This window comes from Miscanthus floridulus, chromosome 5 (assembly GCF_019320115.1).
Source record: "Miscanthus floridulus cultivar M001 chromosome 5, ASM1932011v1, whole genome shotgun sequence".
NCBI classification, from domain to species: Eukaryota; Viridiplantae; Streptophyta; class Magnoliopsida; order Poales; family Poaceae; genus Miscanthus; species Miscanthus floridulus.
In genome coordinates, this window is record NC_089584.1 from 24,690,414 (window position 1) to 24,708,144 (window position 17,731).

Consider the following 17,731-nt stretch of genomic DNA (forward strand, 5'->3'; position numbering starts at 1 on the left):
GGAGGTGAAGTAAACTGAGCTGGAGGCTGTCCCTGACTCTGAAGCCCGATGGGCTGTACTGCTGGAGTCGTTGAAGTGGTAGGAGGCTGTGCAAGCTGGGGCGAAGTCTATGGCAGTGGAATCCCAATGGCTATCACTACATGCTGCATGAATCCCATGAGCTGCTGCTGCATAAGTAACTGCTGGTGCTGAAGGAGCTGCTGCTGCCGCTGAAACTCGTCCTGACGAGCCTGAAACTGAGCGAAGTTTGTAGCTGTCTCCTGTGCCTGTCGTGTCTGATCCTGCTGCATCCGCTCAAGAATAGCAATGAGAGCGGGGTCTATCTGTGGAGCAGGTGGAGCAGAACTGGAGCTACCGGCCTCTGCATCGTGTCTGCGTGGAGGCATCTGAGGTATAGGCTGGTAGTCGTCGTCGGAGCTGTCACTGTACTCACTCACCTCCTGTTGTGCCTCTAGCTCCGCCTCCTCAGTGGCTGCAATCCCTCTGATGATCTCGTCCTGCTGAGCTGCAGACTCTGGCACATCGGGGCGACGGCTAGGCTGACTGGGTGCCTGAGGAGTGGCGTGTCTGATCCTCTGTGATAGGTTGTAAGCTGGGAACTCTGTAGTGGCACCAGTATACTCATCCATCATGCCAGGTGGCTTATCAATCACAACTCTACGAATGAGGAACGTGATCCAGTGAGCATAGGGAAGCTACCTGCGACCCTTGAATCCCTCAGCTATAGTATCCTCCATCTCTGAAAGAAGGAGGTCCCAGATGTCAAACACCGTCATCTGCATGATGGCATTGAGAAGCCAGAGCTGTAAGCGAGTCAGGCCCTCCCTGTATCCCAACCTGGGAAGCAATGTCCTCCTGATGATGGCCTCTAGTATCCTCGCTGTAGGAGTCAAGTCACTGGGGTTCCTGCTCAACCCCTCACCAAACAGCTCCTTGAAACAATGGCGCACTAAGTCTGTAGGGGGCACCAACCCTCCATGAGGACGCCTGGGTGGCTCCTGATGTCCATAGCAAACCTCATGCATCCTTACAGGCTGCTCCTGTAGTCTCAGTATCTCTCTGGCCCTGCTACTCGTCACTCTATAGTCTTTGCCGTTGAAGGCAAAGTGAATGAATCTGTGATGAGGATCGATGTAGAGCGAGGCATAAAACTGACGAACCCAAGAAGGTACATATATCCCTGTCCGTCCAATCAGATCTGACAGTCCTGGCAAATATGACAAGTATTGCCGAATGCCCTCTCCGGCTGCTGCCACAATGGACTCTATCGGACAGACCCTCTGTGATCTGAACACTGCCCCACTGTTTAGATATGCATTGTAGAAATCCTCCTGCAGTGGCGTGTAGAACCCCTCAGCTGCTCTCTCATCCCTCCTCGGAGGGAACCAAACCTCAAACTCAACAAACCGCAGCTGCTGAACCTGCCTGGCTGTAGCGGCCCTCAAGTCGAGGTGAACCACTGGAGGCGGACCCTGTGGTCTGGGCGGAGGGCGTGAACCCCTGCGCCGTGTAGCTGGCCTCGGTGGAACTGCAGCACTGGTACGACTCGAGTGGCGTAGCTGAGGTGCCGGCTCGGTCTCCTGACTCTCCTGAGTCTCCTGGGCTGGCTGAGGCTCTGCTGGTGGAGGCTGCTGCTGTGCTGACGGACCCTCCTCAATGGCAACCCGTCGTCCTGCAAACGTGGCAGTCCTAGCTGGACTACCATGACGACGCTCAACCTCCTCAATCGCAGCTCTGACTGCGGGTGAAACTGGGTGATCTGCAATGACAATTCCGCTGCGGGTGCCACCTCTCTCGACACGCTCTGCGGCCTCTGCAACAGCTGCTGCTCTGGCTGTCTCTGCGTCGGGGTACTTCTGCTTCTTGGATGTTACTTGCTTGGTTGATTTGCCCTTGGATCCGGCTGGCTGACGAGGTGGGGGCCTCCGATCATCTTCACCTGGGCCACCACCAACATTCTTGGTGCGAGCCATCTAAACTGACAAGATGGTGAACTGACGCTGATGAAGATCAACTGTCAAACTGTCGCTTTCGAGGCTTGGCCTTGATCCTTACTCGCGAGCTTGGCTCCAAGTTGACTGCCAACTGCCAATTGAACCACAATGGAACCGACTCGCTGCACGATAGAATAGATGGATATACAAATAAATACCATATTGCTAATAGATATGACACCCTAATAGAGAAAGCAATGTAGATGCGAAATAGAATCGAGTGGCTTTCTACCTGACGATCAGCGATCCGAGAATAGATAAGACGTTACGTGGGGGATCTCGGAACCGATTAGGGTTAGGTCAAACGCCCTGAATGCAATGGTGAATCAATGTATTTAGAATTTGATCTAGGTCACCATTGTATAGATCAAGATTGAAACGCAGAACTCGCCTTACCAACCAAAGGGAGGATAGGGCAAAACGAGCAGCCTGGCAATGGTGGATCGACGAGCTTGGGCGCGAGAAGGCCGGCGAGGAGCTGAGCAGGCGGTGGCGCGTGGGACGAGCCACGAGGCTTGGTGGCGCGCTAGGCCAGGGCGCGAGGCTCGGCTGCGGGCACGGGAGGCTGCGGCGGCGCGGCTGGACAGCGGTACGGAGGCGCAGGCGCGAGGTGAGGCGCAAGGAGGCGGCGGTGCAACAGTGCGGCGGCGACTTGGGCGCAGGTCACGGTGGCGATGCGGCGGCGGCTCGGGCTAGGTCAAGGAGGAAGAACGAAGGTTCGAATAAATAACCCCCAAAACGCGATAGAAAAGGAAAGGGGAAAAGAGTCCTTGACGCGCGAGATCCACTAACCGGACGCTCCGATGGTAGCGACCGGACACTACCACCCAGCGTCCGGTCGATTCCAGAGAGGTCCAAATCCTCTGGAATCGCGACCGAACGCGTCCGGTGGTCCATGACCGGACGCAGGCAGGGTCCGGTCAGCTTAACTTTGTCATCCTCCGATCGACCGGACGCTGAGCCCTTTCTGACCGGACGCACAGACGCAGCGTCCGGTCACTCCTTCAACAGCAGTTCACCTCCTGTGAACTGACTGGACGCTGGACTGCAGCGTCCGGTGCAGCGTCCGGTGCACCTTTTACAGCAATCCTTCAACATTCCTTCGCGCTACCTGTTCCCAATCAAGTCCCAACTTGAATAAGATCCAAATAAACACCAATTGGGACTGATGTGAGTGACCTCTCTCAAACCCTCATATTTTTCAAAATATTTTGCCTTAGGCTATAATTCTTTTTAAGAAAATAGGCAACAAGAGGGCAAATGGAACAAAACGACAAAACAACATTCATGCATATGTAATACTTGTAAGTAAATCTAGTTGCTTGTCAAGTTTGATCCAAGGTTAAGCTTCTTCACACGCTTTTCGGCGGTTATCTTAACCATGTTAGACAAGCCCTATATGCATTGCCACAAATTAAACATGTTGTATATTACAATGAATGCAAGGGACAACACAAGCTCAATTTTTAGTGAAGTTACTAAAATCAAGTACATTGAGCTCATTCCGCAATCTACAAAATGTAGCTTCATCTAGCGGTTTAGTGAAGATATCCGCTAATTGATCTTCGGATCTTACACCTTCTAGTGATATATCATTCTTAGCTACATGATCTCTTAGAAAGTGATGGCGGATATCTATATGCTTGGTGCAAGAGTGTTGAACCAGATTATTTGCAAGTTTTACCGCACTTTCATTGTCGCACAAAAGAGGTACTTTCTCTAGAGCTATTCCATAGTCTAGTAAAGTTTGTTTCATGTATAATATTTGTGCACAACAAGCACCCGCGGCAATGTATTCCGCTTCGGCGGTGGACAAAGCCACACTATTTTGTTTCTTGGAGGACCAAGACACAAGTGATCTACCAAGCAAATGGCACCCTCCGGATGTGCTCTTTCTATCAACTTTGCATCCGGCGTAATCCGAATCGGAATAGCCAATTAATTCAAATAAAGCTCCTTTGGGATACCAAAGGCCAATGCTTGGTGTGTGCTTAAGATACCTAAGGATTCTTTTTACGGCAATTAAATGAGTTTCCTTAGGACTAGCTTGAAATCTAGCACACATACACACACTAAACATGATGTCGGGCCTAGATGCGGTTAAATATAACAAGCTACCAATCATGGAACGGTAGAGAGTTTGATCAACCGAGTTACCTCCCTCATCTAGGTTGAGATGTCCATTGGTAGGCATTGGGGTCTTGATTGGCTTACATTCATCCATCTTGAATCTCTTGAGAAGATCTTTTGTGTATTTCTCTTGAGAGATGAAGATGCCTTCTTTCATTTGCTTGACTTGAAAACCAAGAAAGAATGTAAGCTCACCAATCATTGACATCTCGAACTCCTTAGACATCAATTCACCAAATTCTTTGCATGAGTCTTCATTTGATGATCCAAAGATGATATCATCAACATATACTTGACAAATAAAGATATGCCCATCAAGCTTCTTGGTGAATAGTGTGGTGTCGACCTTCCCAATGGTGAAGCCCTTCTCAATAAGGAAGTCCCAAAGGCGCTCATACCAAGCTCTTGGGGCTTGCTTAAGCCCATATAGTGCCTTGGACAACCTATAAACATGATTAGGATATCTAGGGTCTTCAAACCCGGGAGGTTGATCAACATAGACTAGTTCATTAATAAAGCCATTTAAGAATGCACTTTTCACATCCATTTGATATAGTTTCATTTCATGATGTGATGCATATGCAAGAAGGATACGTATGGCTTCTAATCTTGCAACCGGTGCAAAGGTTTCTCCAAAATCTAAACCTTCAACTTGAGAGAACCCCTTTGCTACTAGTCTTGCCTTGTTCCTCACAACAACACCTTGATCATCTTGCTTGTTGCGGAACACCCACTTCGTTCCAATGACTCTTGCACCTTTTGGTCGCTCTTCAAGATTCCAAACTTCATTGCGAGTGAAGTTGTTCAACTCTTCATGCATGGCATTGATCCAATCCAGATCTTTGAGAGCTTCTTCTACCTTGGTAGGCTCATAGCAAGAGACAAAAGAGTGATGAGCAATAAATGAGGTAAGTTTTTGAGATCGAGTCATCACCCCCTTTGTTGGACTCCCTATGATGAGATCTTGTGGATGATCTTGTAGGAGAGGTGTATTTCTTCTATTGACCACTTGAGGAGGAGGTTGTGGAGCATCAACATCTTGTGCTTGTACCACCATTTGCTCATGGGAGATATGAGTATCTTCATTTTCTACTCTCCCAACTTTTTCACCATCTTGTGGTACATTTGATGAAGAGGGTTGATTAATGACTTGTACATCATCTTCATCATCTTTTGGCTTGATGTCTCCCACCGGAATATTCTTCATAGCCTCCCTCAATGGTTCGTCACCTACATCATCAAGATTCTCATGTGCTCCTTGGGAGCCGTTAGATTCATCAAATTCCACATCATATGTTTCTTCAACCAAGCCGGTGGCATGATTAAATACTCTATATGCTTTGGACTTTAATGAGTAACCAACAAGAAAACCTATATCACAACGCCTTTGAAACTTCCCTAGGTGTTGCCGCTTCTTGTAGATGTAGCACTTGCAACCAAACACCCTAAAGAAGGAGACGTCCGGCTTCTTCCCATTGAGCAACTCATATGGAGTCTTGACAAGGAACTTTTGAAGAAATAGGCGATTGGATGCATAACATGCGGTGTTGATTGCTTCCGCCCATAGAGCTTCGGGGGTGTTGTACTCATCTAGCATTGTCCTTGCAAGAGTGATCAAAGTCCGGTTCTTCCTCTCAACTACACCATTTTGTTGAGGAGTATAGGTTGCGGAGACTTCATGTTTGATTCCAACTTCATCACAATAAGCTTCTATATTTGTGTTGTCAAACTCTTTGCCATTGTCACTTCTTATCTTCTTGAGCTTCACTTCAAATTCATTTTGAGCTCTCTTGGCAAACTTCTTGAAACAAGATGCAACTTCGGATTTGTCATGAAGGAAGAACACCCATGTATATCTTGAATAGTCATCCACAATCATAAGACAGTAGAGATTTCCTCCCAAACTCTTGTATGTTGTTGGTCCAAATAAATCCATATGTAGGAGTTCTAGCACTCTTGTGGTTGACATGAAAGCTTTGGTTGGATGAGTGTTTGCAACTTGCTTGCCGGCTTGACATGCACTACAAAGCTTGTCCTTCTCAAACTTCACATCCTTCAACCCTCTCACCAAATCATTCTTCATAAGCTTCTTGAGTGAGCTCATCCCAACATGAGCAAGTCTTCTATGCCATAGCCACCCAAGTGTTGTTTTGGTGAATAGGCAAGTCTTCAAGTTTGCATCTTCGGAGGTGAAGTCAACTAGATATAAGTTGTTGTATCTAAATCTATTGAATATCACTTGATTGTCATCTACCTTGGATACAACCACCTCCTTCTCGGTGAATAAGCATTGACAGCCAAGATCACACAATTGCCCAACGGATAGCAAGTTGAAGCTCAATGAAGCAATATAGAGCACATTGGAGATAGAATGATCATTTGATATTGCCACTTTGCCCAATCCTTTAACCTTGCCCTTTGAATTATCTCCAAATGTTATTTTCTCTTGTCCATCTACCTCTTCATCTAGTGAGGTGAACATACGAGGATCACCGGTCATATATTGAGTGCAACCACTATCAATAACCCAATGACTTCCACCGGTCTTGTAGTTCACCTACACACAAGAGATTCAAGCTTTAGGGATCCAAGCTTGTTGAGGGCCCTTCACCTTCTCAACAAGTGACTTAGCCACCCAAACTTTCTTAGGCCTACTCTTGTTGGGGGGACCTAAGAACATGACTTTCATCTTTCCACTCGAATCTTTTCTAAGCATGTAGTGAGCATTGAAAGCAAAGGGTCTAGCATGCTTGGGCAAGGGTTGTGGTGGTGGAGTTTGACACTCATGAGCAAAGTGACCTTCTTGTCCACACTCAAAACATCTCTTTGGCTTTGGCTTTGGCTTTGATTGTTGGTGTTGAACTTGAGCCTTCTTCTTCTCTACACTTGCCATATATCCAATGCCACTTCTATCCATCTTCATGACGGTATTCATGAGTAGCTCACTTTGGAGATGCTTGCCTCTAGCAAACTTGCTCAATCCCACCTTGAGATGCTCTTTCTCCATCTTGAGCTTCTTATTCTCTTCCTTGAGAATATCATTGTTCTTCTCCTCCTTGAGTTTCTTGATTTCTTCTTTTAGCTTCTCATTCTCAAGGATCACCTCTTTGTCATGATCAAGAGTTTCTAGCACAATGGTGTTATGACTTTTCATCTCTTCAAGATCTTTCATGAGCTTCTCATTGTCACTCTTGAGCTTGACAAACTCATCATAGTCATTGCACTCAACCACTTGCTTGCCCTTGCTACTATATCCATGCTCAATGCTTTCATCAATTAAATCATCACATGAGGTAGCTATATCAATCTTAACAACATGGTTAGTAGCATCATGTGGCTCATTTGGTAAGAATTCTTGTGCAATAATAAGGGTATCATAATTAATCTTTAGAGTTGTATATTCATCTTTTAGCTTATGGTGACTAGTGACAAGCTCATTGTGCACCCACTCAAGTTTATCATTTTTATCTTTAAGCTCTTTCTTAGAAGATTTGAGCTCCTTGAGTTTGGATGATATAGAATCATTTGTTTCTTTGAGCTCATCATTAGCCTTTTCTAATGTATCACACTTAGCTAAGAGTGAATCATTTTTAGCATCAAGTTTTTCATTTGTAGCTCTACTCTTTCTAATGATCTTAGTATATTTTCTTAGTATTTTGACAAGATCATCATATGTAGGTGAGTCATCATCATCGCTATCACTATCATCATCACTAGCATGTTCATCATCACTACTATCATCACTCTTAGTTACCTTGCGTTCACCTTTGGCCATAAGGCATAGGTGTGTAGAGGATGATGGCGATGGTGGCGGTGAAGATGCAAGATCAATAGCAATGGCGGCCACCTTTTCATCGTCACTCTCATCATCGGATGATCCACTTGATGAATCAATGTCCGTGAGCCAATCACCGACAATGTAGGCCTTGCCACTCTTCTTCTTCTTGTAGAAGTCCCTCTTTTTGCCATCTCTCTTCTTGTATGGCTTGTTCTTCTTCTTTTCATCTTCATCACTTGAATCATCTTTCTTGCCCTTGTTCTTGAACTTGTCTTTCTTGGGCTTTGTGCATTGATGAGCTAGATGGCCAAGTTCGCCACAATTGTAGCAATCCATCTCGGAGATTGGCTTTCTTCTTGAGCTTGTGAAGAACTTCTTCTTCTTGCCATCAAACTTGATGCCACTCTTATTTAGCCTTTTTAGCATCTTGGTGGTCTTCTTCACCATGAGGGCAAGGCTCTCTTCATCATCTTCATCACTTGAGCTCTCATACTCAAGTTTTGCTTTGCCCTTGTCTTGGCTAGCTTTGAATGCTAAGTCCTTCTCTTTCTTCTTTGTAGAGGATGAGCCATCTTGTGGTGTGATGTGCATGTACATCTCATGAGCATTAATCTTTCCCAAGATTTGTGTCGGTGTAGCGGTGGAAAGATCACCTTGATGTAGCACGGTCACAATGTGCCCATATTTATCAATGGGGAGGACACTCAAGATTTTTCTCACAACATCGGATGGTGACATTTGAGTAAGTCCAAGCCCATTGACTTCCTCTACAAGAACATTTAATCGAGAATACATCTCATTAGCACTTTCTTTGGGAAACATCTCAAAAGAATTTAGCTTTTTAATCACAAGATGATAGCGTTCCTCATGCTCACTCTTGGTTCCCTCATGGAGCGCACAAACGTCCGACCATAGAGCATGGGCGTCTTTGTGGTTCCTTACACGATTGAACACCTCTTTGCAAAGGCCTCTAAAAATGGTGTTGCGAGCCTTTGCATTCCATTTCTCATAATTCACTTCATCGCCTTGAAGTTGTGCGGCATTCCTAGGTGCGGGAAACCCTTGAGAGGCGGCTCTAAGAATTCCAACATCTAGAGCTTCTAAGTATGCCTCCATGCGGATTTTCCAATATGGAAAATCATTTCCCTCAAAGATAGGAGGAGGTCCATCCCCGTGAGACATCTTGCTCTAAGCGATTAAGCTTAAAAACGTGAGCACGAGGCTCTGATACCAATTGAAAGGATCAAGATGCCCAAGAGGGGGGGTGAATTGGGCTAATTCTAAATTCTCTTGCAATAATCAAATCCTACGGATAGCCCAATTAACCCCTTGTGCCTAGAAAAGTGTTTGTATCAAACTAATGCACAACAACCTCTCAACCTATGTTCCAAACTTACTCTAGCAAGCAATTCTATGGATGTAAAACAAGTATTGAATTGCTCAAAGTAAATACTCAAAGTAAGTAGAGAGAGAAAGGAACGCGGCGATGTTTTGCCGAGGTATCGGAGAGTCTCCACTCCCCACTAGTCCTCGTTGGAGCACCCGCGCAAGGGTGTAGCTCCCCCTTGATCCGCGCAAGGATCAAGTGCTCTCTATGGGTTGATTCTTCGACACTCCGTCGCGGTGAATCACCCAAAACCGCTCACAACTTGAGTTGGGTCACCCACAAGCTCCACCGGGTGAATACCAAACTCCCAATCACCACCAAGCCATCTAGGTGATGGCGATCACCAAGAGTAACAAGCACGAAGTCTCACTTGACCATGCGAAGCCTAATGAGAAGATGGATGCACACTTTGCTACTCTTGATTTGCTAGTGAGGCTACTCTCTTGGATTCTCAAATCACAAACACCTCACTAGGACCTTGCTCTTCTTGGCACTCACAAACGTGTTTCTCAGCTGTTGGAATAAGCAAAAGTAACTCCACTCACGAGTGGGGCTTCTATTTATAAGGCAGCCTGAAAAACTAACCGTTATGAGCTTCTGTGGGACGACCGGACGCTCCGGTCGTGATGACCGGACGCTCCGGTCAGTTCAACCCGCGAACCAGCATTCAAGTGATGACCGGACGCTGTTAGGGTCCGATCAGTACCAACCGGACACGTCCGGTCGCTCTTGGATGCTTACTGGAAACGACCGGACGCTGGATACTCAGGGTCCGGTCACACTGACCGGACGCGTCCGGTCACTCTTTTCCAAGTCTGGACCCTTACTGGAGTCGACCGGACGCTGGCCCTCAGTGTCCGGTCACATGACCTTCCAGCGTCCGGTCACACCAGACTTGATCACCTTAGTCAAATGAACTGACCGGACCCTGCGGCCAGCGTCCGGTTGCACCGGAGCCAGCGTCCGGTCAGTGTTTGACCCTCCATTCACTTCCAACTTTCGAACATATGTGAATGAAGTTTGCTCCAAAGGATCTTAGGCATTCATAGGAGCTACCTAGAGCTAGTTTTAACAAGTGTGCACCACACCTAACTCACTAGACTCAACTAGGTCAAGCTACCCGTTCATACCCCCCTTCATAGTACGGCCAAAGGAAAAAACAAAGTCCTAAACTACTCTAAGTGTCTCTCCAACTTCAATCGACACTTAGAACTAGTTATCCTTAACCTTGTCGTCCATCCTTTGAAAACCGAAACGATTTCCATCGTAGGGGCATGACAACCTCGATTGCCCAATCGATCTCCATTACCATGACCTAACTTAATTGCCTCTGCAAAACACACGTTAGTCATAGTAATCTTGTATTGACATTAATCACCGAAATCCAACTGGGGGCCTAGATGCTTTCAGCTGTGATCGGACGCTGAGCAGCAGTGACCGGACGCTGAGTGAAGCAGTGATCGGACGCACCGGTGACACTATTCATCGTCATGACAGTATTTTTAGTGTGACCGGACACAGCACAGTGGACGACCAGATGCACAAAGTGCAGCGTCCGATCGAGTCCAGAGAGGTTCTAGAGTGGTGCCTACGTGACCGGATGCATCCGATCGATGATGACCGATGTCGAGGACCAATATTAGGGTACCTAAAGAGGAGGAGCTAACAACCATCGAACACTGACTCATCTGCACAATCAAGAGCGCGACTACACCGCTTACCGAGTCACTTATCATCCGTCCTCCGTGACCATGGGCCCTGCCCCAAGCTGACTCCGCCTCACCCAACGTTCGAGGGCTGGCTCCGCCTCGCCCGACGTCCAAGGGCAGACTCCACGTCGCCCAATGTCTGAGGGCAAACTCTGCCTCGCCCGACGTCCATGGGCTGGCTCTGTCTCGCTCGATGTCCAGGGGCTAGCTCCACCTTGCTAGACCCTTAGGGACTGGCTCTGCCTCACTCAACATCTGAGGGTAGACTTCGCCTCACCTGACATCTGGGGGCTAGCTCCGCCTCACCCGACGTCCGAGGGTAGGCTCCATCTCGCCTGACGTCCGGGAGCTGGCTTCGCCTCGCTTGGTGTCTGAGGACAGACTCTGCCTCTCTCGACGTTCGGCGGCTGGCTTCACCTCACCCAATGTCTGGGGGCTGACTTTGCCTCGCCTGACGTCTAAGGGCTGGCTCCACCTCGCCCGACCCTCAAGGGCTAGCTCTACCTCGCCCGACGTCTGAGGACAGACTCTGCCTCGCCCGATGTCCAGGGGCTAGCTCTGCCTCACCTGATGTCTAAGGATAGACTTTGCCTCGCTCGACATCTGGGGACTGGCTCCGCCTCACCCGACGTCTATGCGTTGCTCTTTCATAACTACGTGCGCAGATAAGGCATGACACTCAAGTCAACCATAATACCGAGGACCATACCCTATATGCCTGTAGGAAAGTACCATCAGGATATGACAAGACAGGCGCTTTAAAGCCCTTCTGGACATGTCAGGGCCCAAACAGTATTGTGGGCGCCAACATTTATCTTACAGTGTTGTGGGCACCACCATTTGCCTCGGGCGTGGATCCTGATGGAAGAATACGACAACCACTATGGTCCAGGAGGAAACTCACATCCTCTATAGTGATGAACGTGCAATCACTATGTCGTCTGCTCCCCATAGGGTCATGGATCAACACCCTGGTCTATCATGTCGCTCGTCGGGGCAGGATGGGACATGACCACTTGCTGATCAAGCAAGAGCATGGCATCATCATCGGACAGACTCTAAGCATAGAGTTATCCCTGGCACCATCTATCGTGTCAGCAGGGCTTGCTCAGAGGAAAAGGAAGACCCGGCACCTTCAAAGGACCTTCTTTGCCTCTGGTTTTTCTTCTTTTTCCCATCTATAACCCCACTTTCCCTTGGTCTATAAAAGGGAAGGCAGGGCACCCCACTAAGGGGATGGATCAAAAGAACACATCACGCATCACATAACACACAGATGAGTAGCAACCAAGCTCTTAGCGTCCTTTCAACCTTTCCATCAGAGACTTGAGACCTGTTCCTCTCTCGCCCGTTTGTAACCCCTACTATGAACCTTTCAGTGCTAATAACACGACCGACAGCCACAAACTAGACATAGGGATATTCTACCCGAACTAGTATAAACCTTGTGTCTTTTAGCACACCATTCAGGCCCAACACGCAATAATACAAATTTACTCGTTGGTGTTTACTCGAAACACCAACAGTTGGCACATCAGGTAGGGGACCTTTGCGCGTTCTGACATTAACATTAGGCCACGGATGGCTAGCTACAATATCAGCTAGGTCTCGGGAGCACACGTGCGCTTTGGGGACCTGGACTTCATTGCCATGGTGGGAGGAGAGTTGACGTTGGCTCACGCCGCCATCCAACCTCTCCCTTCCATCGGCCTCAACTTTAGGAGGCTTGAGCTCCAGCTTGGTGTCTCCCTAGGACCCTAGCCATCCAGGGAAGACCCGTGCCGCCTCGCTTTCTCTAACGCCAATGTCATGGCATGGCTCGCCGGAGGGGAACCCCTCTTCGGAACATCACATACAAAGTGCCCCGACAGTGCTTCCATTTGGTCTTTGCAACACCGTGGCGACCATTAGCCACCTTGTGGCTCAACGCATGGTTCCACCTCCCACGAACGACAAATTTGTGGGGGTGATCAAACACGTCGTGGAATCCTTCCATGACCTCCTAGCCGAGGAGCCAAAATCACCCATTGGCTCTGACTCTAGTAGGGGTAGCCATCACCCCTCTCGTGAATGCTTCATGACGGGTACCCCTAAGGGACACGTCGAAAGCGTCCGCGAGGGGGAGGCTACCCCAACAAATGACCTCGATGACGAAGCCAAGAGGAAGACAGTGGCTCTGCCATGCATGTCGGTGGAGCAATTGAAAGCCCAACACCAAGAGATCAAGGAAGCGCGACTCTAGGTAGAGCAGGAATGTGTGGAGCTCGATCGAAGATCAAGCGTCATGGAGTCGGTGGGCGTGCCCATGCCATGGCCCATGATGTGAACTAGAGGATCATCGCCAACGATGAAGCCCTCCCTCGCTTCACTTGTGCAAGCCAGAACATCACCGGTGTGGCAGCCTTGCTCCATGGTCTTCTAGAGGCCATGACGCCCAAGGACCATCGGCCCACCCTGAGATTCGCATGCTACTCGAGCGTGCGGCGGTGCAGTAGGCCGAAAGCTCATTGTCTCAGCGATGCAAGCTCAATGCAGCTAGCGCATGCCCTCAGAGCACCTCGGTAGGGACACATTGGTCCACTAGGAGCCACAAGGAAGTAGGCAGCACACCACAGTCTCGGTGCGCCAGCATCTCAGCCACAACCATGACACATGCAACACCCTCAACGCCCATAGACGTGCCTACGATGACCTAAGAGAGGGAGCCAGACGTGGCTATCATCCTCGTCGTGGCAGACGCTACGATAGCGGCAAGGATCGAAGCTCGAGCCCTAGCCAATTGGGGCCTCAGGCCTTCGGCCATCACATCCTCAACGCTGTTTTCCCACCTAGGTACCAACCACCAACCAATATCCCGAAGTACTCTAGGGAAACAAAGCCTAGACTATGGCTCAAAGACTATCGACTTGCCTACCAAGCCAGTGGAGCGGATAATGATGATTTCATTATCCACAACCTTCCACTGTTCTTGGTTTATTTGGCATGAGCGTGGTTGGAACACTTGTCGTCCAACAGAATCTAGAGTTGGGCAGACTTGAAGGAGATCTTTGTGGGGAACTTCTAGGGCACATACAAGCGCCTTGGGAACCCATGGGACCTCAAGAACTATCGATAGAAGGCTGATGAAACCCTCCATGGGTACATCCGGTGCTTCTCCCGATAGTGCAATGAGCTACCTAATGTCGTCGATGTCGATGTTATAGGAGCTTTCCTGTCTAGGACTACCTACAAGTCTCTGGTTCATAAGCTGGGACATAAGGGCCTGCGAACCACCAAGGAACTCCTAGACATCGCCACCAGCCATGCCTCAGGATAAGTAGCGGTCGGAGCGATCTTCGATCTTCTTAATGGCAAGGCAAGGCGGGATGAGGGCACCGATGAAGGCGCCTCCAATCGTTCTGCCAAAAGGAAGAACAAGAAGCAATGGTGTGAGGGCTCGCTCGTGGCCGCTGCTGACCACAAGGGTGGTCAGAAGCCTATGGTGGGCACTCCGAACCATTCTAAAAAATTACTCGAGAGGCCATACCCGAACCATGCCTTTCTAGTTAAGCATCTATACAAGGACTACAGCCTAATGAGGCGGTTCTTGTTCGGAGGCTCCAACATAGGGGAGCATGGGAAGGACCTTGACCCCACCATGAACGACATGGAGGGGAAGGACGGTGGCTTTCCAACACTAGACGGTTGCCTCATGATCTTCATAGGTTTGGTAGCCTATGACTCCAAACGTTATTAGAAGGTCACATGCCACGAGGTCTATACGACCGAACCAGCCACACCTGCCTTCCTCTGATGGTCAGAGTCTACCATAACCTTTGATTAGACCGACCACCCAGAGAGCGTCCCACATCTAGGGAGATATCTGCTCATGGTCGACCCGATCGTCGGCATGAAGCGGCTCACTAAAATACTAATGGATGGAGGCAGTGGCATCAACATCTTGTATTCTAAGACGCTCGACGAAATGGGCATCGATCGGGCACACATCTGCCCAACCAGAGCACCTTTCCATGGCATCATGCTTGGAAAGCAAGCCATGCCACTTGGGTAGATTGATCTGCCCGTTACCTTCGGGGATCTGTCTAATTATAGGATGGAAACTCTCACCTTCGAGATGGTTGAGTTCCCTGGAACCTACCACTCCATCCTAGGATGTCCATGCTACGCAAAGTTCATGGCCATCCCCAACTATACCTACCTCAAGCAAAAGATACCAGGCCTTGGTAGGGTCATCACCGTTGGCACCTCCTTCCAGTGTGCCTATGAGTGCGAGGTCGAGTGCTACGATCACACCGTAGCAATCGTCACCTCCGAAGAGCTCGCCGCCATCAAGAAGGAGGTCACCGAAGAAGCACCCAACCCCAAGAAGTCGACTGGGTCTTTCGAGCCTATAGAGGGCTCTAAAGAGGTCCTCATAGATCTCAGCAGCCCCGATGGCAAGGTGGTGCGCATTGGCACCGTGCTTTCCTCTAAATAGGAAAACGCACTTGTCGACTTCTTCTGTGCCAACAAAGACATCTTTGTGTGGAAACCCTCAAACATGCTAGGCATCCCGAGGGAAGTCACCGAGCACACCATGAAGATCCATTTAGGCTCTAAGCCAATGAAACAATGCCTAGGTCGCTTCGATGAGGGGAAACGTAGGACCATCAATGAAGAGATCATAAAGCTTTTGGTGGCCAGATTCATCAAGGAAGTGCACCACCCAGAGTGGTTGGCCAATCCTGTTCTTGTACAAAAAAAGAGTGGGAAATGGAGGATGTGTATTGACTATACGAGTCTCAACAAAGCATGCCCAAAGGGTCCATTTCCTTTATCACACATGGACCAGATAGTTGATTCTACCTCAAGGTGTGAAACCCTCTGCTTCCTTGATGCATACTCTGGATACCATCAAATTGCGATGAAAGAGTCTGACCAGCTTGCAACATCGTTCATCACCCCCTTCGGATCATTCTGCTATGTCACAATGTCATTTGGTCTGAAGAACGCTGGGGCTACATACCAGCATTGTATGCTTAGGTGCTTCGGGGACCTCATTGGGCAGACCGTTGAGGCCTACGTTGATGACATCGTGGTTAAATCCAAATAGGCCAACCATCTCGTCGCTGATCTTGAGCAGACCTTTGCAAAACTCTGAGTGAACAGCATCAAACTCAATCCCGAGAAGTGTGTTTTCGAGGTCCCGAGGGGCATGCTGCTTGGTATTATTGTCTCTGAGCGTGGCATCGAAGCCAACTCAAAGAAGATCTCAGCAATCATGAGGATGGGCTTGATTTAGAACATAAAGGGGTATAGCGGGTTACGGGGTGCCTTATCGTGCTTAGTCGCTTCATCTCATGCCTCAGCAAATGAGGTCTCCCCCTTTATCAATTTCTAAACAAGGTCGATCACTTTGAATGGACATCCGAGGCCAAGGAAGCACTTGACATGGTTAAATAGCTCCTGACAAAGGCCCCAATCCTGGTTCCTCCCACTAAGGGAGAACCCCTTCTGCTCTACATCGTGGCCACCACACAAGTAGTTAGTGCTGCCCTGGTAGTGGAGCGGGAAGAAGAGGGGCATGCCCTCAAAGTATAGCGCCCTATGTACTTTATCAGCGAGATCCTATCTGACTCGAAGACCTGCTACCCCCAAATCTAGAAACTTTTATACGCTGTCCTCATCACTAGGAGGAAGCTACGCCACTACTTCGAGTCACATCCAATGACGGTTATGATGTCCTTCCCCCTTGGTGAGGTCGTCCAAAACTAGGACGCCACGAGGAGAACCACAAAATGGGCGCTCGAGCTGATGGGTTAGGGCATTGCGTATGCCTCCCGAACAACCATCAAGTCCTAGGTGTTGGCTGATTTTGTCGCGGAATGGACTGAGGTCCAAATGCCACCAGCGGTCGTTGATCAAGAGTACTAGACAATGTACTTCGATGGCTCGCTTATGAAGAAGGGTGCCAGCACAAGGCTGGTCTTTGTATCGCCCCTTAGGATACACATGAGGTACATGGTCCATCTCTATTTCCCCTCCTCCAACAACATAGCCGAGTATGAGGCGCTCATCAACGGCCTACGCGTTGCCATCGAATTGGGCATCTAACGCCTCAATGTTCGAGGGGATTCCTAGCTGGTCATCGACCAAGTCATGAAGGAGTCAAGTTGCCACAATGCCAAGATGGCCACGTACTGCCGAGAAGTCTGACGGTTGGAGGACAGGTTCTATGGCCTTGAACTCAATCACGTCCCGAGGCATCTCAATGAGGCAGCTGACGCGCTTTGCGAAAGCTGCATCTAGCCGAGAGCCGGTGCCAATGGGTGTCTTCGCCAGTGACCAGCACAAGTCCTTGGTTCGCTACAAGGAGTTAGAACAGGGTGGTGATGGTCAGTCCAAACTCGGCCCAGGGAATGAACAACCATTGGCTAAATTCAGCTCTGAAGTCATGGAGCTCGGAGAGGATCCAGCGATAGAGCCTGACACTCTAGTCAATTAGAGAATGCTCTACCTCAACTACCTCCTCTGTGACACACTACCAATAGACAGGACATAGGCCCAATGGCTTGCACGTCGTACCAAGTCCTTTGTTCTTGTGGAGGGTGACTCTACAAGTGAGGCCACACCAGGATCCTATAGTGCCGCATCCCCTTCGAACAGGGGAAGCATTTGCTGAGCGATATCCATGGTGGGGTCTATGATCACCATGCCGTGCTCCGAACCCTAGTCAGAAATGCATTCTGATAGG

General features: G+C 48.9%; 1 protein-coding gene across 1 annotated transcript; it reads left to right on the plus strand.

Moving 5' to 3' along the window:
• Window positions 1-15,112: 15,112 nt before the first annotated feature.
• LOC136454422 (uncharacterized) lies at window positions 15,113-15,475 on the plus strand. The gene has a single exon (XM_066454853.1). It carries the CDS (start codon window positions 15,113-15,115, stop codon window positions 15,473-15,475), a length of 363 nt encoding a protein of 120 aa, XP_066310950.1.
• Window positions 15,476-17,731: the final 2,256 nt, after the last annotated feature.

Excerpts from the sequence above, each read along its gene's own strand:
- LOC136454422 (XM_066454853.1), top strand. The coding sequence starts at position 15,113 with ATGGTTGAGTTCCCTGGAACCTACCACTCCATCCTAGGATGTCCATGC.